The sequence below is a fragment of the Cnephaeus nilssonii genome (genome assembly GCF_951640355.1).
Source record: "Cnephaeus nilssonii genome assembly, chromosome: 5".
Lineage (NCBI taxonomy): Eukaryota > Metazoa > Chordata > Mammalia > Chiroptera > Vespertilionidae > Cnephaeus > Cnephaeus nilssonii.
The window spans coordinates 76730745-76752603 of NC_137076.1; the positions used below are offsets into that span (position 1 = coordinate 76730745).

At 47.8% G+C, this 21859-nt stretch overlaps 1 protein-coding gene across 1 annotated transcript; it reads right to left on the reverse strand.

The window, feature by feature from the left end:
• Window positions 1-711: 711 nt before the first annotated feature.
• Window positions 712-1712, reverse strand: NEUROG1 (neurogenin 1; the record flags this gene model as incomplete). The annotated part of the gene is made up of 1 exon (XM_079770328.1): window positions 712-1712. Exon 1 carries the CDS (start codon window positions 1450-1452, stop codon window positions 712-714), a length of 741 nt encoding a protein of 246 aa, XP_079626454.1. The 5' UTR covers window positions 1453-1712.
• Between the last annotated feature and the right edge of the window lie 20147 nt (window positions 1713-21859).

A 21859-nucleotide genomic window follows, 5' to 3' on the forward strand; every position in this document is an offset into this window, starting at 1 on the left:
GCAAGAAAATTGGTGACTTAGTTTTTATTTACACAAACATCTGCAGTACAAAAATGTAAACTTTGATAACTCATTATAATAGAATAAACTCTTTATGTACAAAAATACATTTTCATATGAATGAAGCATCTTGAATAAATTAAAGTACTCTCCAGCCCATTGCCTGAATAGCTACCGAGGCAAGAGTCTTGGGTTCTTCCTAAACCAAGCCTGCAGTGGTGGGGGTCGGGATCCATAATGCATGAAGCCCACTCCTTGTCTCTCCTTTTTAAGCCTTTTCATTGTATTGTCAGCCGGCTCAAACCGAATTTTCATGCTCGTTTTTCTTCATTAGAGTTCTACAAATTGTAAAATTGACTTTTCACCTCGTCTTCAGGGGCTGATCTGTCCCTTTTCTAAATCACACTGAAGTGGTGGCTGGGGTCAGCTCTGAGCCTGCCACAAAGGAGGTTTTGTGGAGTTCAGAAAGTGCAAAAGGGAAGGCTGTCTAGGGGCGGGCAGGAGGGGCCCCGGGCTGAGGGCTGGAGAAAACAGACCAAGGGGAAGCCGTGGCGAGGGTGCAGCGACCTAACAAGCGGCTCAGGTATCCCTTTAAAGCTCCCGCTTCCTCCCTCCGCCTAGACTGGGGGTCCCGAGGCCGCAGCTGGGGCCCCATCTACTACTACTGCCTGTTGCCTGGGGGAAGAGAGAGGTAAAGGTGTCCAAAAGGGCCTAGTGGTAAGGGATGAAACAGGGCGTTGTACGGAGCAAGTCTTTGGGCAGGCTGGGGAAGGAGAAAAGGGGGTCGCCAAGACTGTAGGAGAAGTCTTCGGAGGTGGCAGGGCTACTGGGGTCAGAGAGTGGTGAGGAGGCGGCAGCGCATGGGGAGGCGGCAGCACCGGAGCCCCAGGACTCGGCGTCGCTGGCAGGGCTCGGGGGCCCTGGCAGGCAGGGGGCGCACTGTGGCGGCAGGAGGCGCTCTCGGGCACCGCCTCCGGGCAGCCCCTGGTCTGCCAGGCGCAGAGTCTCGGCCAGAGCCCAGATGTAGTTGTAGGCGAAGCGCAGCGTCTCGATCTTGGTGAGCTTGGTGTCGTCGGGGAAGGAGGGCAGCACGCTGCGCAGCGCGTCAAGGGCTGCGTTCAAGTTGTGCATGCGGTTGCGCTCACGGTCGTTGGCCTTGACGCGCCGGCTCCTACGAAGCGAGTGCAGCAGTGCCTCGGAGCGCACCCGTGCTCGGCCCCTGCGCCGCCGCCGCTCCTGCTCGTCGTCGTGCGCCCGGGGAGTATCTGACACCCCGGGAATCCCGGGTGCGCCCCTGTGGGCCGGCACAGGCGGCACTGAGGCGGAAGCTGACTGTTGGAGCCTGGCACAGTCCTCTTCGTCCGTGAGGAATCCGGACAGGTCACTGCTGCTGCTGCTGCTGCTGCTGGCGCAGTCGAGGTCTGAGAGGCAGGTCTCCAGGGGGGCTGGCATCTCTGCGTCGGGCAGGACCGACGGACAGATAAGGGAGCGCTTAGAGGGCAGGAACTCGGGCTGAGGGCAGGACCGTTGGGGCACACTTACTTTCCGAACGGCCCGGGCTTACTCTGTGCCCGCTGCGGGCACGAAGGCCTGGAAGGGCGCACTGGAAACTTGGCCTTTTCTCCTCGCCTCGCCTGCAGGGGCCACGCTCCAGCCGGTCTCCCGAGTGATCTCGCCGGCAATCAGATCAGCTCGTGTGAGTACCGAGTGTGGCACACGACTGGCCTCAGGACCCCTTAAGTATCCGGCACAACAATAGGGGCCCCCCTCCCTGGCCACCTTCGTCCCCGAGGCAGCCCCCGTGAATGGAGCGAGGCGGCAGGTCAGCCCCGTGCGGCGCCCGGGTATTTGCATAATTTATGCTTGCGGGGGGCCGCCCCTGCCCCTCCCCCCGCCCGGAGCGTGCCCGTAATTACCTCGGGCCAATCGGCGGCGTCGCGGCCCTGGAGCTGTCTCGGGGCTTAGCCCGCCAGGGCGTTTCCAGTCAGTGAAAAATGGAGGCGGGGGCGGCGGGCGATTAGCCGCCAAGGCACGCTCCTCCGGGGGCGGGCGGGGCGCCCCTCGCTGGGGTGGGATGGCCAGGCGGGGCGCTGGAAAGTGTGAGCAGCGCAGCGAGTAGCGGAAACCTGGAGCCAGCTGGGATCCTGGGTTTGCTTCCTCTTTCAGGCCGTTTGATTTTGGGAAAGTGATTTGACTTCACTTTCCCCATATGTAAAATGGTGCACAGAGTCTACTCTGAAGAGGTTAATGTGAGATTTCGTGGGATACTTGGCAAGGTACTTTTGCTAGATGAATGGTTGCGAGATAGGGCGCCTCGGAACTCGGGAAAACCCTATCCAAATAGACAGGGGAATGGCTCTGCTACCTTCACCAGGGGGCGGGGGTGGAGGACCTGTTCGGGAAGTAAAGGAACGGATGATTTCCCAAGTTGGTGGAACCTAGGCATATCTCCCCCCAACACCTCCCCCAATAGCCCTAGCACAGTCGGAATCCCTTCCCCTCAGGGAGCTCTTGCAGCCTCCTCCCCACGTCCCACCTCCCATTTGCCCTTCAGTCTCTTTGCTTACATCCTCTGAGGCCCCCTTCAGTGGAAGCCATCTAGGGGACAGGAGAGAGGGTACCAAGCACCCCTCACACTCCACCCCCTTCTCCCCTTAGTGAGGTAAAGGCTCCTATTCTAGCAGGTTTACATTCTGCACGTCAGGAGTTGCTTTTCTTTGGTCACCAGTGCTTACTCTGGAGCAGTAGAGGTCCAGACACCCCCAACTCTGTACTTAGGGGAAAACAGTCACTAAGGAACAGTACGGTTGAAAACAAAATGAATAACTTTTAGCAAAGTTTTACCCCTCTCCTCCTGATATCTGGGTGGTGGCCTCAGTCCTTTAGCCATTGTCCTCAGAGCAGACTCTGCCTTGGGCACTGTCCTCTTTCTAGAGGGGTGCTCTCTGGAGGCCGAGCCCACCTTGGCTGGCTGACCAGTGCTTGTCTTCTGGCTCAGTGGATTCTACCAGTCCTCCCTTCCCCTGCTGCACTCCATATGTACTCCCACCTAGTGGGAAGAGGGGAGGCTGGACACAGTCATATATGAGGGCTTTAGGTGTTTTAGAAGTCATAAAAAGTGGCTTTAGTCAGTTTAAGCAAGAAAGGGAAATTATTGAGTGCGACTGGGCATCTTAAGGATCCCAAGGGCTGCTGGCATTGGTGTGAGCCTGCAGTAGCCAGGTATCCTGGGTCTGCTTCTTGCCTCTGTTTCTCTCCCTGCTTCAGCTTCCCATGGCCCCAATGCACTCCCACCAGCTTTGACTTGATGACATCTCTGTACCTCTGTATTATTTTCCCGAGACTGCCGTAATAAATTGCTGCAAACTAGGGGCCTTAAAACAACAGATTTATTCTCTTACAGTTCAGGAGGCCAGAATTTTGAAATCAGAGTGTCAGCAGGGTTGACTCTTTTGGAAGTTCCGAGGGAAAATGTATTTTGTGCCTCTCCTGGCTTCCGGTGGCTTCTGGCAGTGCTTAGCATTCCTTGGCTTGTAACAGCACCACTTCAATTTCTGCCTCTTTCTCCTCTGTGTTTCTGTGTCTTCTTTTCTGTCTAAGGACACTTGTGAATGGATTTAGGACTATCCCAATCCAGAATGATTTCATCTTGAAATCCTTACCTTAATTCCAGCTGCAAAGACCCTTATTCCAAATAAGTTCACATTCTGAAGTTCTAAGTGGATATATCTTTTGGGGAGCCAGAATTAACATACTACAGGTCCTTTTTCAAATTGCTGGAGGGAAGAACCTGTTTGAGATGATAGCTTAGGCTCAGGCCTGTTCTTTATGAGGCTCAGAGTTTTCCCCTCAAGAGAAAAAACTCAAGGAGTTTTCCCCTCCTTCTAGGAGCATATGTATCCCTGCTAGAGAGGATGAAAGTTTCTCCCACTTTCCCGGATCTCTTGGTGCCTAATCAGAGCACATTTGTGGAAGCTCTTATTCCCAGAGCACAATAGGATGCAATGTGGACATGTAATAAATCCAACCACAGCAGGCACGCCGAGATGGTGAGGGCTGCACCAGGTGTTCTGGCTGCCTGATGTGTGAACCATCCAGCTGCCAATCTGCTGGGGGTGGGGTGAGGTGGGGTGGAGATGGGTGGGTGGGACAGATGTTTCAAGAGACTGGATTAAACCAGAGTTTCTCACATTGTGGTCACCTGAGGTGTAGTGATGATGGGGGCTCCATCTCAGATGCTGAGAATTAGAATCTCTGGAAATCTGGACCACATGCTGTGGTCACTATTTGCTGACACCTAGAATCTCAAGCTTTACCATCCACCCTCTTATCCTATGCTTGCCTAAGCCCTTGAGGCAGATCCGGCAGGAATCCGTGGCAGCTCAGAGGTGCTACATGTGATATCAAGGCTGGGGCTCCTCCTGTGGCTTTGCCTGCCTGCCTGACAGCTGGGGGAGTGAGATGAAGGGAGGATCCTTGAAAGACATGCAGGGGCCAGAAGGTGCAGAACTGTTCTGGGCAACTCCAAGACCACCGTGGAATTAAGCAGGGTGGTGTTTTCAGCTCATTACTGAGATGATCTTTCTGAATTAACACAATGATGAAGGAAACAACTTTCTGGAGAGATGCTAGGGAGAAGCTCTCAGGGTTGAGCAAAGCTTTCAGGGTTTTGGGGGATTTTTGGTGGTGTTTTTTTTTTTTTTAATGAAGAGAGGCTAAAAGAGGAGAAAATAGTGGCAAATTATAAATGTTTACATGTAATAAGTTAATGTGATCAACACATGAAAATACAAAGCAGTCTTTGCTATTCACAAAACAATTTCAGGATTTTAAAATGAACATTAAATTACAGTGCCTGGATGGATCCAGATTTAAATGTGTGCTTGTACATTTTCTTCCTCCAGCCCTGTCAATGTCTCAGTGCCCAAGTGTGTGATTGCATTTGGAGTTAGCACCCATAGGCTTTGAACTCTTTTACAGACATAAGGCTGAGCCAAATGGCCTCCTTGCCATCCTCCCTTTTATTTATTAGAAACACTGTAAGCCTGAGGTAGAGCAAACTACCTTTTAGAGATACTATAATGGGAATGAGGCTGAGAGGTTAGTGCCCTATAATTACGCGTGCTGGGATGATAATCTGAATGTATGCGGGGGGGGGGGGGGGAAGCACACACATCAGCACGTATTACACTTCCTCCCAAATTGTTTTAGTTGAGATTTATCATTCCCCATCCATTTCAGTTGTTAGATAGGATATTAATTTCAAGAGTGCTGTGGCACCTATATATTTGAATTTCATGGAGTTACAGGCAAAGTTATTTTTTAAGATACACACAAGCTCTCAGATGCAATTTATGATTGGAGAGGTAAGTGGTGCAGGCACCTTAGCCTCTCATCCATCCAGGAGTTGGGCACAGGGAAGTGCAACACACTTAGCTTATAAGACTATTGGGCAATGCCGATGTCTACAGGGGCAGCCTTGATTGAAATTTTTGCACAAAGTAAAGCTGTGAGGAGGGCCATCCTTTCTAAACAAGACTGCTCACCTTCCTTCATTGTTTTCTTTCTGGAGCTACCTGGAGCGGGAGGGGAGGCATTGGCTTCATGGGTAGAATTTTGGAAAGAAAATGTTGTAATCTTTTCAGAAAAAAAGGAAGAAAAAGGTGCAGTTACTCAAGAGGAAGGGATGAAAGATGATGTGGGACCCAGAGGCACACAGTTCCATTTAGTTCTTTAAGTACACCCGCAGATATGCGTTTCCATCTAAGAGAAGCAGGGTGGGGTTGGGGGAATCGAAAGGAGAAACAATTCCCTATTTTCTTTACTGATGACCCATGACAGTTGTGTAAGGGGGGTAAAAGGGATGGGGGTCTGAGGCAGGAGGGGGGGAACAGAGGGGTCTTTCAGTGACAGAGCAAGGAAAATGGCAAATTATCCATGGTTTCCAGAAATCCATGGAGGCACCCTCGGCCCCTGCCCTGCTAAATACAGTGCTGGCTCTATGCATTCCCACCTCAGAGATGTCTGCTTGAATATTTGGCGGCACTGTGTACTGATGTGTTTGGTTTTCTGTAGTCTGCCTACGTGTGGGATGAATCTTGGCCTCCAGGGGGAAGTCCTGGTGCAAATCTTTATTCTAGTGCTGCATAAGAAATACCTTCTAAAAACATACTGGGAAATTCTGTAGCCAAATCAATTCTTTCTATAAGAATTTTTCAAATTTGATTGGCGTTCTCAAGCTTGGTAGGGCACAGTATGTGCTTGGGTTGGCCTAAGGTTTGCAGTACATTTGCAGTTTGGGCCAGTCTTGGGTGAAACAATGTCCTTTTTGTGCCCAAAGTAGAGTGGCGGAGGCGAAGGGGGTGTGCACACTTGTGCAGAGAGGGCCCATGAGGGTGCAGGCCCTGAAATGAAGAGGGAGCAGGCAGAGGTGCTCACCCTTACCCCACCCCCTCACAGCAGTGAGGCCTAGAATCATTTTCACATCAGTTGCATGAGGCTAAAATCTATCCAGAATCTTTTTCAGAGACTCCAAGTTTAGCTTTTGTAGATTTCTGAAAGTTAAAACTTCTGGGCTCAGATGAAAACAAAACATAGCTCCTGCTGTTGCTGTTACTAGAGTTATCTCCCCAAATCCAGGCTGCACCTGCTGCAGTATATTGCCAAAGCCAGAGTTAATTTTGCTGAGCCGTTTCACTTTTGTCAGCTTTCATGTTTCTGAAGTCTTAAGAACGTCTTCAGTTGAGATTAAAAACATCCCCTCCACCCCAGATGCTTGTGGGTCAAGTGTGGGAAAACTGTGTGCGGGTGTTTTCTTCTGTGTGTAAAACAGAAGTGGCAGTGAAATTTATCCTAATGGAATTTAACTACTGCTTTATGGAGAGAATTCAGAAATAAACACAGAGAAAGGAGAAATAGCTGAAATGTTTTCCTTTTGCTTTTCTCTGTCTTAATGCTCAACTACATAAATTCATGTTGGGTTTGAACACAAATGCATTTTGTTTGTAGTAATTAAAATGTTTTAATGAGACAACCATAAAATCCACCATTAATTATTTTATTTCAAGCACTTCTGCCTTCTTTTGAACCAGGTCTATTTAGAAATAGTTTAGAGAGTAGCCTGCAGTTTTATTCTTTCCTCTGCATTATACACAGGAGTGGAGAAGTCATTTATAAATAATTACACAATGTTTTGGGTCTTTGGGCTTGTATAATATATCAAAGCGATTAGTACACTTATTGTTCCATTGTAAGTGCTTTTTTCTCCTCCTTTCAGTTTCACTTGCCTTGTCTTCTAGCTAAACCTTTTTCTGGAAATCTTTTGTCTTCTTCATTCTTTTTGCTTGTTACAGTCCAGGAGCATTCTTCTTATTCAAACACTCACAGCAGGGGCAAAGAAAGCGACTTTGCTGCATCTTAAGTTTTACCATAACTTTCTGGCATTTTCTTTTCTTCCACTTTTCCCAGACTACCTAGGGGCAATGAAGAATTATAACATACATGAGTTATTGGTACTCCCCTCGAGTTAAAGGGGGAAGAAAGTGCCTCATTTTCTATGCTCCCAAGGGCCCGAGGAGCGGGCGACTGCAAACAATGTATTTATCACTTTGCATCTCTTTGGGCCGACGGCCGCGCCCGCGCCCGCGCGCCCCCACCCTCGCCGCCGCTGCAGGTCGGCTATGGCCCCAGAGCCTGCATTTCTCGGCTTCTTTTATGGAACCGCAAATAAAGACTCCTTGGCTGGAAAAAGGGGGTCTTCCTGAGCCCTGCGCAGACGACCCTCGCGCTGAGCTCTTCCCACGGCGCAGGCCTTGGAGTGATGGGGGCGGCGGGCGGGCTGGGGCTGGGTCACCGCCGAGGCCGCTCACCGTGGGGCCGCGTGACGGGATTAGGGCCGCACGAGACACGATTGCGCAGCGGCCTCCAGCCACGTGAGGAGAGAAATGGCTTCAAAGGTCCCCAGCAAACTAATCCTTGTTATCCGGCAGGAACCCCGCGCCAAGCCGCAAGCCGGGCCTGCCTCCTGGGGCTGGCTCCCTGGGGCCAAGAGAGGACACCTGTCCCAGCCAGCCCCATTCCGGAGACCCGGGCCAGGTGGGGCCATCCCGGGGGACCACCGCGCCTGCTTAAAAGCGGGGAGACGTTGTCACACTTTGGAAATGGCAGGCGCTCTCCTGGAGAATAGGATGAAATCTCGGCGGGGTGCGGGTGCGCGAATTAGAATCTAGGTGTTGGCAGGAAAATAAGGCATTTCATTAAGAAAAACAATCAAAGATGGGTTGAAGAAAAATACGGTGAAGAAAACCCACGAGAGAGCTCCAGATATCCTCTGTAGGGCGTATTGCAGGCTGGAGGGAGTTCTGTCACCAGGTCCCCTCCCCGCCCGCCCCCGCCCCTGTTAGGAGGAGCACGGCGCAATCTGTCAGGACCTGGCTCGGTTTCCATATGAAGGGCCAAGGGCGCCTTAGGAGCGCTGAATGGCCGCTGGCTGTCGGGCGGGCGGCACGCACGCCCCTGGCCCGGGCTGGATTTGCCCACATTTGCATAGCAGGTGCTGATGCTTGTCCATTCTTACTTAAAGAAGTTTTAATATGGGATAAATTACCAGGAATTAGGAGCAGGCGTGGGCGGGAATAAAGGAACCGTGTCGCCCGTCTTCTTACCACCGCCTGGCTCAGGGGAGAGAAATAATAAGTGAGATTCGACTTTAAAAGTAGTCTTCTTAACAAGCTACAATCCATCAAAAAGGAGCCATGAGGAAACAGGAGAGAACTTTAAGCAATTTGATTTTAGAATCTGTTCTGCAGCAAGTAAAGCAATAATCCCAGGGATAGTAATACAATTAGCGAGAGAAGATCTCTCAGTCAGAAAGTCTGGTCGAGTTTAAAATGTTAATCCTGATTCTAATCCTCCCTTTGGCCTTGGCAGAGTGGAAATGTTGCACCAGAGAGTTGGTTTTCTTCTCCTACTCTTAAAGGAACAGTAGGCTGGGCCCACATTGGCCCATTTCTTGATGAGAGGAAGGCACACTGGATCCAGGCCACCAAAAGCCAGCCAGGGCCTCCTCTGTGCAGGAGTTTTTGGCTCCCCCAGGTCCTCAGCTAGGCCTGTGTGACTGCTGGTTTTTTGGTTTAATTCCATCTGTTTGGAATCTTGCAAAGGCTTGGAGCAAAGTGGGATTTCAAAGACATGATTTTGGAGAGATAGGGATTGGGGTGCCTCATGCAGCCTTGTCCCCTAGCTTCTTTTAAGCATGCCCCAAGAGTATCCTTTTCAAGGGGTAACCTTGTTTTCAGGGTGTTGGGATTTGGGACTGGTCCTGGGGATTGGATTGGAGAAGGGGAATGGCTGCCTGAGACTTCAGCCTGCAAGATTGTAGATCTGCTTATCATTGTCGTGGGAGAAATGCCTGGAGTCTGGGGCCCTTGTGGAGTCTCCAGATACGTGGGGGACAAGGGAAGTAAAGGTAATGAAAGGATTGTCCTGGCATGAGCACTGCTATGCAGGTGCTCTCCATACCAAGATGCTGTCAGACATACTCTCAGATGGTATGGAGACAATAGGCTGCCTGCTCTCTAGGGAAAAAATGCCAGGGCTCTATCTCCTTTGCTCTCTGGCTAAGGAGCCTTTCTTCTTCCCTCTTGGGACCACGCACTGCTTTTTAGAGCTCAGTTCCCTCTGAGCTCTGGCAGTTTCTCTCTCCTGGCCCAGTTTGACCCCACTTTGGGGCAGGATGGCACCTGGGATCCTGTGGGCAGGCCTCTGGCTTGCCCCAAGCACTTCCCAACTTGCCTGCCTTTCCTGGAAGGCAGTGTGAGATGCCCAAACGGACCATATGGTTTCGAGTGAGAGCCTTGGAGCCCACAGACAATGGGGGAAGTGAGAGGCTCAGGTCAGTGGCGGAGCTTGCACGGCTGCAAACCTCTCTTTCAGCCTAATGAAGCTGTTGTCTGGGGGTAATGATGCAAATGCTCTGGCCCTTTCTCACAGCGATAGTCTAGAACGTGATTTGTCATATAATCTGAATCTTTGGGAGGACTTTAGACAGAACCTCCCCCAAAGATGGAGATGAGCCATATGTGCACTTTGCATCTGAAATGGGGGCTGGGGGTGGAGGGAGGGGGGACCCCGCCCACACCGACTTTTCAGAAGGACAGTGTTCTGACAGCCAGAGGACAAGGTCCTGATGAGCCCAGCACCACCTGATCCCAGAGGACTAATGAGTGGGTACAACGCCGTAGTATCTAATGACAAATCAGCAGTGTGTGTTGGAAGAAAATGTGGAAGATTTGTATATTCTGAGTGAGGTGGTCATTGTTTCCCTCATTCCTTTTTTCCTTCCTGCATAATGAGTTCAGAGAAGGGGCCATTCTGGATGGAATGCTCATTTAATAACAATGCTTACATTTCACTGTGCTGAATGCCCCAGCTGATGCTAATTGGGGCTGGGATGGACACTTCAGTGAGTATTTCTGAAGCAGAAATAATAAAAGAGAAACAAGGACCAGGTGACAGGCATCCTGAGCCTAGGGCAGTTGGGGAAGACACAAACCAGAGTGAGAAAGACAAGCAGGAAAAGTGTAAAAACCAGCTCCCATGCTCATGCAATGAAGGAGAAGGTAATGGAAGGCAGCTCCTTACTGCACCTCCATCTTGGGCACTGTGGATCCCCCATAAAGTCTGGGCACAGAAATACCAGGTATATTGGTCATTATCAATCTAAGTAAAGCAGACTGCTGTGAAATGCATTGATCTAACAACCCTTTTTTGCTGGATGTAATAGAGAAGCTCCAGTGGCCCACCATGACCCTAATAATAGTAATGACAATGGAGTGGGTGAAGGGTTGGTGGGATGGAGTCTGCCCTAGAAAGAGAACGGGAAGCAAAGATGACACACTCACAACTGCCCACAATCAGGGCCTTTTCTGCCCCAGTTTCTTCTGTATCCTCAGTGGCTGGCACAGTGCCTGGCTTAATTGATGCTCAAAGGATTTTTAAGGAGAGGATGGATTTGTGCATGGATGCCGGAGAGCATGCCTGTGTGTGTCTGCCTGTGTATGGCTCACATGCATGTACACATGCCTGCACATACACAGCCCTTCCTCACCTTAGTGGAGAAGGGAGCGGGGAGTTGGGTTGCACCACTTCTTCGGGATGACTCCACTTCTTGTAACTGGAGAGTGGGCCCACTAGCTGGCACTGCAACCCAGGCTCTGCCCAGTGCACAGCCCCTGGCTGGCAGAGGGCTTGCTGGGTGAGTATCTGTTCACTTATTCTGTGGTGGTATAACTTTAGGAGATAAAATGGGAAATTGAAGCACTATAATCAAAGGAAGAGAGGTCCCTAATAACCCTTGCTAGCTGGGGGTCAGGCAGGGGGCAGATTGAAACACTTGTCACACCTTCACTCCAGTCACTCCAATTAATGGCCACAGGTAAGCTGTCACCAAGCTCTTCCAAAGCCTGACCACATGATGCTTTTTCTGCTCCATCAGAGGCCCCAGCCTCCAATCTAGGCACTGAAGAAGAGGGGTGGTGGTGGTTACCACAGTGAAAATGCCAGTTCTCAAAGCCCAAGCCACAAGCTGCTCACTGCAACACCTGTTACCACCGGGAGGTGGCTCTCCTGGAGTCTGGGTGTGATGCTGGGAACCCAGTGGGACTGGATTTTCTCCTAATTTGAGGGCTATATAGAAAACTTTCTTTAGAAAAATGGGAATCTTTCTAAAACATCTCAACCTTCTTTCTAGCTTTAACAAATATATACCAGATGCTTGTTTGCATTACGCACTGGGAGTGCCCAGAGGCAAGGTGTTCAGTACCAGCCTCTCTTTACTTTTTGACTTCATCATCATCATCATCATCATCCTCCTCCTCATCCTCCTCCTCATCCTCATCCATGTTGATATAAATACTATTTCTGAACAATTTTGTGAGAGGGACACTGAGCTACATTCTCAATATTCATGATTTAAACTCAAAAGCCTGTGAGTTGTATATTTTTATATGCCTTTTAAATATGGGGCTCACGGAGGTTAAGACACATGTCCAAGGTCAGGGAGCCATTAGGCAATAGAGCCAGGATTGGAACCCCCAGGGCTATCTGGTTTCAATGGCCATGATGTTGACCGCTCGTTATCCTCCTCCTGTCACCTTCTCCCTTTAAGCGAAAACCCACACTGTGCCCAGCTCCAATGAGGTGCTGGGGACATGGGATGGAAACCAGAGCTCTACTCTGTGGGGGAGGGCAGCTGTCACAGGTGTGAAGCTGGGAGAATGTCTGTGCTTATATGGGCTGGTTGATGCTCTTGTGGGGAAGGGCTGTGACCATGGCACACAGGGGACGTTGTTGGTTTTGAACCTGGTTTCTGTTCTTGTTGTCTTGCCAAGAATTGAGAGATCTGGGTTCCCTTTGCTACCTTGAGAAAGTCCTTCTCCTCTCAGGCCTCATCCTCTGCATCTTAAAAAGGGATGACAGAGGTGGGAGGTTGAGTTGTATAAGGTATTCCTAGGGGCTTGCAGACTAGTGGGAGCTCTCCAGGCTCACTGGCTTTGTGACATCAACTGATGTCCTCTCTCTGTTTTCCTATTTGCATGGTGAGCTGAGTTTATGAGGGCCCAGAGAGCTGAGCTGTGATACAGAGTTGAAGCCAGCAGCCTCTCTGAGTGGTGAAGGGGATATTCTCTGTGTCCTGCTTGGTGTGAAGTTTATGGTCAAAGAGTTTTGGGGCTGTCCTGGGCTTCTTGTCTGTGTCCCGGAAGAACTCAGCATGACCTCAGTACCGAATGACTAGGTTATTTATGTTCATTTCTTCAGTAGTTCATTCATTCATTCACTCATTTCCATCATGTTAAGTCTACTTTTTCCTGAGTAAAATAACACTTAACTTCCCTGCCTAAAATCCTTCAAAGGTTTTCCATTGCACGTAGAATGAAATACCCCCATATTTTTATTTTAACCATGGTTAACAGGGCTCTATGTCATCTATCTTCTGCCTATCTGGGGGGTATCTCAGCCTTATCACCAGTTCTTCTCTCCTCTGCCCTCTGTGTTCCAAGAACACCGGTGTCTCTTTAGCGTCTTATGCTCTTCAGGGCTTTGCACTTGCTGTGCCTTTTGCCTGGAGCACTCTCCCTGTGCTGGCTCCTTCTCATCCCTCTAGGTCTCATTTCCAAGGACGTACTGATGATCCTGGCCAGAGACACCTTCCCTGGCCTTGCAGTCACTTTTCATCACATCACTCTATTTCCACCAGCACAGAAATCTATGGGAGGTTGGCATATTTCTTTGCCTCTTTCTTGTCCATCTCCAACTGACAGTTCCATGTGATGTCAGTGCCCTGCCTCATAAAACCTCAATCTTCCCAATGTGTAACCACATAGCAAGTGCTCAGTATGTTCTGTGGTTGAATGTAGACATTGATTTGAATGTACTTAAGTGGTGAAGTGTGTATGCCTTGCTATTACATATGTCTCCAACTTCCAGCTCCAGGAAAATCTGGGCTGAGGACAGAATGAATCATGTGTGAGTGATTTAGTTCTACGTAGTGTGAAGCTGTGTGCTTCTGAGTAGAAGTCAGATGAGTCTCTCTCTAGGCCTAGGGACATTTTCTAACTTGGCTAAACAGCACATTTCTGACTTGCGCTAGACTTCATAGTGCGATTTTGTGTCACGCTCAAACCCATGGGTCCCTCTGAGTTACCACGTTTGTGGCCAGAGGAGACATCTGTCTCTTCGGTTTATGAGAGTTGTGCAGACATGCTCCCTAAACACTGTAGGAATGGACATGGGCAGGCTTTCCAGTCCAAAATGGAGAACAGATATCCCTGGGATGCTCCTGCAGGGCAGGCAGGGAAGAGGAGGGACTCCTCAGAGCACAGTGGGAGCTGAGCAGTTGCTAAGGGCAAGGCACACTGGGTAGGTGATCCTCAGCAGGGAGAGAACAGGGGCTGACTCTAAGGAAAGCCACTTAGAGTAGCAGGGGCCAGAAGCTCTTCCCCATCTTTCCCAGGAATTGTCCTTGATAGTGTGTTTAGGGTGGAAATTTGTGTGCTCCAGCCTCCTAGCAAGCCCTCAACAGCCCTCTCAGGTGCTCCCCACCCTCCCCTAAGTCCTGGCTCTGCCCCCTGTAGTTCCCCATTCCTGCCCTCAAAGAGTTGGTAGTCTGTCTGAAAGTCAGGACATGAGCGTGGAAAGCAGCCAGTGGACGGAATTCAAACGCAGTTCTGCCTACATGTTCTCATTTATGCAGCCAGTCATGCCCGAGCCAGACATTTGTGTATTGCCTTCCAGGTGCGGGGTCAATGTGTGCAGTGCTGGGAAACCTGAGGAAACCCAAATGGAGCTGCTCTCCTGGAGTTTACATTCCACTTGAAAACAGACCACAAAAATGAATGAACACCTAAGATAACAGCAGGTGATAACGAGTGCTTAATAAACAAGACACAATTGCGGGGGTGGGGTAGGGTGGGGTGGGGAAAAAGGAGAAACCTACTCTAGTTATGTGCCAGGGAGGATCTCTATCTCTGAGGAGATGAAATAGAAGCTGAAACTTGAGGGATGGGAAGGAGCCAGCCATGGAGAGAGCTAGAGGGAGAGCATTCCAGGCAGAGGCCCTAGCAAATGAAAACTCTGGGACTGAAGCAAGCTTGTAGTGTGTGACGAACTGATGGAAGACCAGTGTATATTAATTAAGAAAGCCTTCAGGAGCAAGGTATAGACAACTTTGGACAATGTATATCAGCATAACACGAATAAGAACAAATACTTACTGAGTACTTACCATGTACCTAGCACTGTGCTCATATTAAATCAGATGATTTAATCCTCATGCCACTTGATGCGGTGTGCACTCTTATAGTCCTATCATGCAGAGGAGGCATTGGAAGCTCAGATAGGTAAATCAGTTGCCAAAGGTCATGCAGCAAGTCAGTGGTAGAATTGGGTTTTGAACAGAAGGCTGATTCAAGAGCCCAAGTTCATAGCCACTTGGTGATTCTGTCTCCCAAAATACAGGTGCACCTTGGAGACAGTGCAGGTTCAGTTCCAGACCACTGCAATAAAGCACATCATAGTCTTTTGCTGGTAGAGGTTCTTGCCTTCATTCAATATGTAGAAAATGCAGCATTGTGAAGCTCAATAAAATGAAATAATAAAAAGAGGAATACCTGTGTAGGTAAATAATATAAACCTCACACACCTGGTATGTGGAAACAGAGAAGGGATAAACCAGAGAAAATTTGTAGTTATGGCCTTAAGCTGTTCAGAGGATAATGTGGAGAGACTGAAAAGTCATCAGGAAAACTACACTCCATCCTCAGGAGTTTTTCACTGGTGAGCAGGGCTTCCTGCAGAACAGCAATTTTCAACCCTTTTCATCTCACGGCACACATAAACTAATTACTAAAATACTGTGAAACACCAAAATATATATATTTTTTGCCAATCTGACAAAAATAGGTATAATTTTGATTGATTTACAAAAAAATAATAGCAATTACCTATGCTTTTTGTTCCAAAGCAACTTAAAAAAAAATCAGGTGCCTCTATACTTGTATGTAAGGATTTGTGGTACCAAGAATTAACCAATCAGACACAACTTTATTATGCGATATGACCAATAAGATGCAACTCTATTAGATAACATATATTTATGGTTCAAGACAGGGCATTCACACCAGACGGCTATTGTTGTGTTGGCTGTTGTCATTTTTTTAATTTGATAGTCTAAGGGAAAAGAGGTCAGTGCTCCTGAAAATAGTCAGGTACTGCATGTTTTAAAAATTCTTTTTTTTTAATTAAAAAAAATTCTTTTCTTGCCACACACTAGTATGCACACCAGTTGAAAACTGCTGCCTTAGAGGAACTGTGTCTAAAGGTGGAAAGCAATGCCACCTGTTGGTGAAAAAGGGTGATGGTTGTACAACAGCTCAAGTGAAGACTTGGATCCCTCATCCATGTTGTTTTAATCACCCACTGGGTGTGCAGGCCTGTGCTGGGTGGGGTAAGTAAGGGTGTGAGTAGAGGAGTGGGCTGAGGCTGGGGGAATGCAGGAGAACTTAGCGGCATAGCTCTGCCTCTAGAATGAAAAGAGCTGAGTTAGGAAGTTGGGCTGCCTGCTTTTGTCCTGCTTCTTGGGCTCCAGAGGATCTCAGAAAATAATCCAAAGGGGTGTGTGGAAGAAGTGGGCGGTCTAAGTTGTCCTGAGAAGCTCTAAGAGGCTTCATAAAAGAGGCAAAACCTGAGTGAACAAGCATGTGGAAAGTGACATGGTATTTTTGTATAACTATTCATTGCACAACTGTTTGAAATATAACAGGTAGAAACAACCCATATGTCCACAGATAGAGGAGTGATAAATAAAGTACATTGCATCTATATGAAGGAATGCTAAGAAAATAGTGAGCTCTATATGTACTGATATGGAATACTCTCCAAGGTATATTAAGAAAGCAGGATCAACACAACAGCACAGAACAAGTTGTAGAACAGTGTGTGTAGAATGCCATAGTATATGGAAAGAGAAGAGGGGATATCAAATACACATTCCTCTTGCTTTTCTAAGCATGAGGAAACTCTGCAACCTGCACAAGAAATTGTTAATACAGTGGTTTGCCTGAGTGAGTGGGTGGGGACAGGAATGGGAGGGAGACCATTTATCGTACAATATATCTTTAATTTTTGCTAGATATTTAAATTAAGTGTATATACTTCAATTCAAATTAGTGGTTTTAAAAAAGGAAAATTATAAGCAAACAAAAATTAAAATGGAATTCTGATCTCATTGCAGCTCGGCACTGCTCTCCCCTGGGCCTTTGCTTCCTTGTGTCTAGAGCTAATAAACTTTTTGAGTCAGGTAAACTTTGTGTGTCAGATAATTTGTTTTTCAAAGGATTGTTGCTAGACTTTGTTCATATTTGTTTTTTTCATTACTCTATATCAAAATTCATAATAAAGTCACATTCATAAGCATATTAATGATCAGTCAGGTAGCTATTAATTTAGCAGGTCTCAGATATTTGGTGAGTACTTACTAGGGCATGGGTGCTGGGCAGAGCCCTGGGAGTATCCCAGAGAAGCCTTGGTCCCAGGTTCTGCCCTTGTGGGACTCACAATCTAGTGAAGAGATGGGAAATGACCAGTGCCATGATGAAAGAGAGCAGGAAGGAATCACTCAAGTCTGCCTGCAGAACCAGGAAGGCTTTAGGAAGGCTTTAGGTAGGAGGGAGTAGTTAAGGGGAATCTCAAAGTATGACTGGTAAGCAAAGAGGGTTAATGGCTGAGTTTGTTTTAGGTTGTTCATTTTAAGTGTGGTTTATTTGTTGTTGTTTTTGTTAATCCTCACCCGAGGATATTTTTCCCATTGATTTTTGTGGAAGGAAGAGAGTGGTAAGGGGAAGGAGGAAAGGAGGGAGGGAGGGAGGGAGGGAGGGAGAGAGGGAGGGAAAGAGACATTGATGTAGAGCAGTGATGGTGAACCTATGACACGCATGTCAGCACTGACACGCATAGCCATTTCTGATGACACGCGGCCACTGATGCGGCCGCATGCCGAGGATGAAACATTTGCTGCTCCTGAGGATGAAATATTTGCGAAATAATGTTTTTTCCTCAAAGTGACACACTACCCGAGTTATGCTCAGTTTTTTGGTGAAGTTTGACACACCAAGCTCAAAAGGTTGCCCATCACTGATGTAGAGAGACACATCCACTGGTTGCCTCCCATACCTGCTGCCTGACTGGGTCTGGGGATAAAACCTGCAACCCAGCTCTAGCTGTTTTGGCTCAGTGGATAGAGCTTCATCCCACACACTGAAGGGTCCTGGGTTTGATTCTGGCCAAGGGCACATAACTCAATTGTAGGCTAGATCCCTGGCCCTGGTCGGGGCACGTGCAGGAGGCAACCAATCGATGTGTCTCTCTCACATCAATGTTTCTCTCTCTCTGTCTCTCCCCCTCCCTTCCACTTTCTCTAAAAATCAATGGGAAAATATCCTTGGGTGAGGATGAACAAAAACAACAATAACAATAAAACCCCTGCAATCTAGGTACTATGTGCCCTTGACCAGGATTCGAACCCATAGCCCTTTGGTGCATGGGCTGACGCTCCAACAACTGAACAACACCAACCAGGGCAACTGTGCTTTATATATTTATTTATTGTTTAAATATATTTTTATTGATTTCAGAGAGAAAGGGAGAGGAAGAGAGAGATAGAAACATCAATGATGAGAGAGAATCATTGATTGGCTGCCTCCTGCTTCAAGCCTGTATCCTGGGCATGTGCCCTGATTGGGAGTCGAGCTGTGACCTCGTGGTTCATAGGTTGACTCTCAACCACTGAGCAACACTGACTGGGCAAATGTGCTTTATTTTTACAGTGTTTTATGTTCATTTGAAAAAGAAAGATATGCTTTCTGTTTGTTTCCATTAAAATTATTATAAGAAACCATTTTCTCTACTCCCTGGTCACAGAGAGGCAGTTTTTGCTAACAGTTTTACAGGGGAAGAAGTCACAATGCAACTGGGATCTTCCTGCCTGCCCCCTGCCCGCTAGAGTAGCTATGACACACTGCACTGCAGTGCTGAGGGGTTGGGCCAGGGCCTTGGTCCCTGGGGACTCAGTGTCTGTCACTACATAAGGTTATAGTGGGGGCGCCTCATAGGCTATTGTTTCCCTGCCAAGTCCCATAACTAGGTGTGTGTTCCCTTTGTGACCTCAGTTTATCCATTTGTGAAATCAGAGGTTTGGGAAGGTGACCTGCTGGAGGCCTTGCAGAACTCAGAGCTTGTGACCAGGATGCTGAGCACATTGGGAAACTCATGATGTTTTTCAGGGAACCAGGTTTAATATATTCAGGTGGGCATGGCCTCCCTTCAACTTTCAGTAACAGCAAATATGGTCTTTCTCTGAGCTACAACCAGAGGCAGTGTGGCTCCATGAAAGAACTTCCAAGAGTTGGGAACAGAGTTAGGTCTAGGCTAAGACCTTTCCCCTTTCTGGGCCTCATTTCCTTTATCCAGGTCACCAAGAGATTGATAGATGAGACTCTTTCCAGATTGACTTTATAAGAAGCATCCCTGGTGTTTTTGGGTGGACCAGTGTCCTCTAGGCCAGGTTGACTTTATAAGAAGCATCCCTGGTGTTTTTGGGTGGAACAGTGTCCTCTAGGCCAGCCTTCCCCTAAGCCTCCCTCCCTAATGGGCTTTTGAAAACATCTCATGGGAATTGACTGGAGCTGTATATGTGTAAGTGCTTCATGCATGCCTCTTACTTAGTAAGTGCTTCATGAAGGGGATGTTGGAGGCCAGCTACAGGGTCAGGTGGGCAGGAGACTCATTTGGCTCCACCTTTTATGGAGGGGCTGCCATTTAAATGTAAACATTATCATCAATGTTTATAATTAAAATCAATGTTTATAATTAACATTTAAAATTAAAAGTGACAAGCTGGTCACTCTGGCCAGTATGCTTAGTGGTTAGAGCGTTGGCCCATGCGTTGAAAGGTTGCAGGTTCGATTCCTGGTTAAGGGCACTTACCTGGGTTGCAGGTTCAATCTCTGGCCCTGATCAGGGTACCTGTGGGAGGCAATCAATTGATGTGTCACATTGATGTTTCTCTCTCTCCCTCCCTCCCACCCCTGGGACCCTCTTCCTCCTTTCCATTCTCTCTAAAAAGTGAATGGAAAAAAATATCTTTGGGTGAGGATTAACAACAACAAAATGACAGGCTGGAAAGAAGACAGGTGTCATACAACTTTGAATTTGCCTCTGTTTCTAGATCACACCATATTACACTACAAATTAACATTTTTTAAAGTCTGCCAAAATCTTATGGGTCCTGTGACAAAATTTCATTAAGTATTTTGGCATGGGTTCAAAGCATTCATTTATTAAAGGTAGACCAGAGATGCTATAGCATTCTGTTTGGCATTTTGTCCTGTTCAGGGCTTCCAGGGATGGATGTGGCTATTGTCTCGAGGGCCTTGGAGGGGCTCCAACCAGCAAAGGCACCCAGCATCAGGGGACTTTTTGGGAGCTGACATGCAGCCAAGGCCCTGGGTGGAACCTGGGCCAGTCTTCATAGGGACGATTTCTACCTGAGGCACAGTGTTGAAAGGGAGTGAGGGAGCAGGAGGTGAAGGTGTCAGGTGAACTTGTAGGTATAGTCTTTATCTGGAGCTTTTCCAAGCCCTGCATTCACTTCTGGGAATCTTTGGCCACCTCCAGGGAGATAGATGTGTGAGGCCTCCAGGAGGGGGAGCTCTGTACCACCTACCAAAGGTATCTGTTCACTCTGGGAAGACTTTTCCAGATGGGGAGGCTGGTAGGTGGGTGGATGCAAAGGAATTGGAAAGAGAAAGGCTCAGAGGGCAGTCCCACCCCTTCAGTTCCCTCATGGAGATGCAGATTCTTTGCATTGAAAGAAATTCCCTCTCCTGAACATCCAAACCAGCCCCCTCCTGCTCCACTAAGTTAACCGTGGTTCCCTTCTTCCACAGGTTGAAGCTGAGGGGTTGCCCAGTTTTCAGAGCCAATCTGGGGCAGAGTCCATAATTTCCCCTTGGCAGGGAGCCTACCTTGTATCATGGGGACTTTGGTGTTTTCCCAGTGGATTGCTTCCCAGCATCATTATAGAAGGCAGCTTCAGTTGCAAATGTTTCTCCCTGAAATTATGGCAGCTCATCACTCCCCACCGAATAGAGAGCTCTGTACTTAGTAGGCACTTGCTTCTTTTAAAAAAGATAATATGTATGTAGGAATAAAAGTCAAACAATATGAAAGGGAGTCTAATAAAAAGGAAGTTTCCCTCTGTTGATCTCATTTGCCCAGCTACCTTCCCTGGTAACATATTACCAGTTACTTGGGGGCTCTTCCAGAAATATATATGCTTGAATATACATAGGATGTGTAGTTTAAAAACAATGAGCAATTTAAAACAATTTTAAAGCAATATCTGAGCATATTGTTCTAGATACAGTGTGCCTCCAGAGGGTACCACTCTCTCCCTTTCACTCTTGTGTGCAGTGCCCCCGGGGATGATCTATATGGACTTCACTGGGGGATTCCCTCACCCTCTGCTTGCTGGTGGGCTTTGTCAATGGCAGGCATAGCCAGAGATGGAGCACCTGCGCACACACACACAACTCCAGTTAATTCCCAAGAGATGTTTTCACAAGCCCATTAGGGAGGGAGGCTTGGGGGAGGGCTGACCTAGAGGGCCCTGGTCCACCCAAAGACACCAGGGATGCTTCTTATAAAGTCAGATTTGGGCATTTCTTTTCCTGTCTCCAGCCCTGGGTCACCTCTCAAAGACCCTGATGGGTGGACTCCTCTCCTGCTACATTGTCTGGGTTTGGAAATCATTTCTTGCTCTTGCTCATTCAGGGCTCAGTTCTCCACTGTTGCTAATCTCAGGAGAATGCATAGTCCCCTTTGATTTCCTTAACTTTGTCCACATTTTGATAAATTCTCCCAGGGATGTGTTGTTAAATGTTTAATAATTTGTTCTCTGGAAAAAACCAAACCAAACCAAAACTTGATTTGTAGCATATCCTGATATCTGTGGTGTAAGTTTTCCCACCATGGCTAATTTCAACTTACCAACAATTTAATAACTGGCTTGCAAAAATTCTGAAAATGTAGCAGTAAGCTCTTCTGGGCTGGTAGAAGTGCCCCCAGCACACCAATGCCTTTCCTTTATTACACTACCTTTAATTGCCCCATTTAAGAGTGTCGTCAATTTAAGGAGTACTAGTCAAATATTTTGTAGGATACCAGAAATGGGAATTTTAAAATAACTCTCTAAAATGGCTGAACTATTGCCATCTTTGGATCCCAGACCCCTTGAGCATGGTTT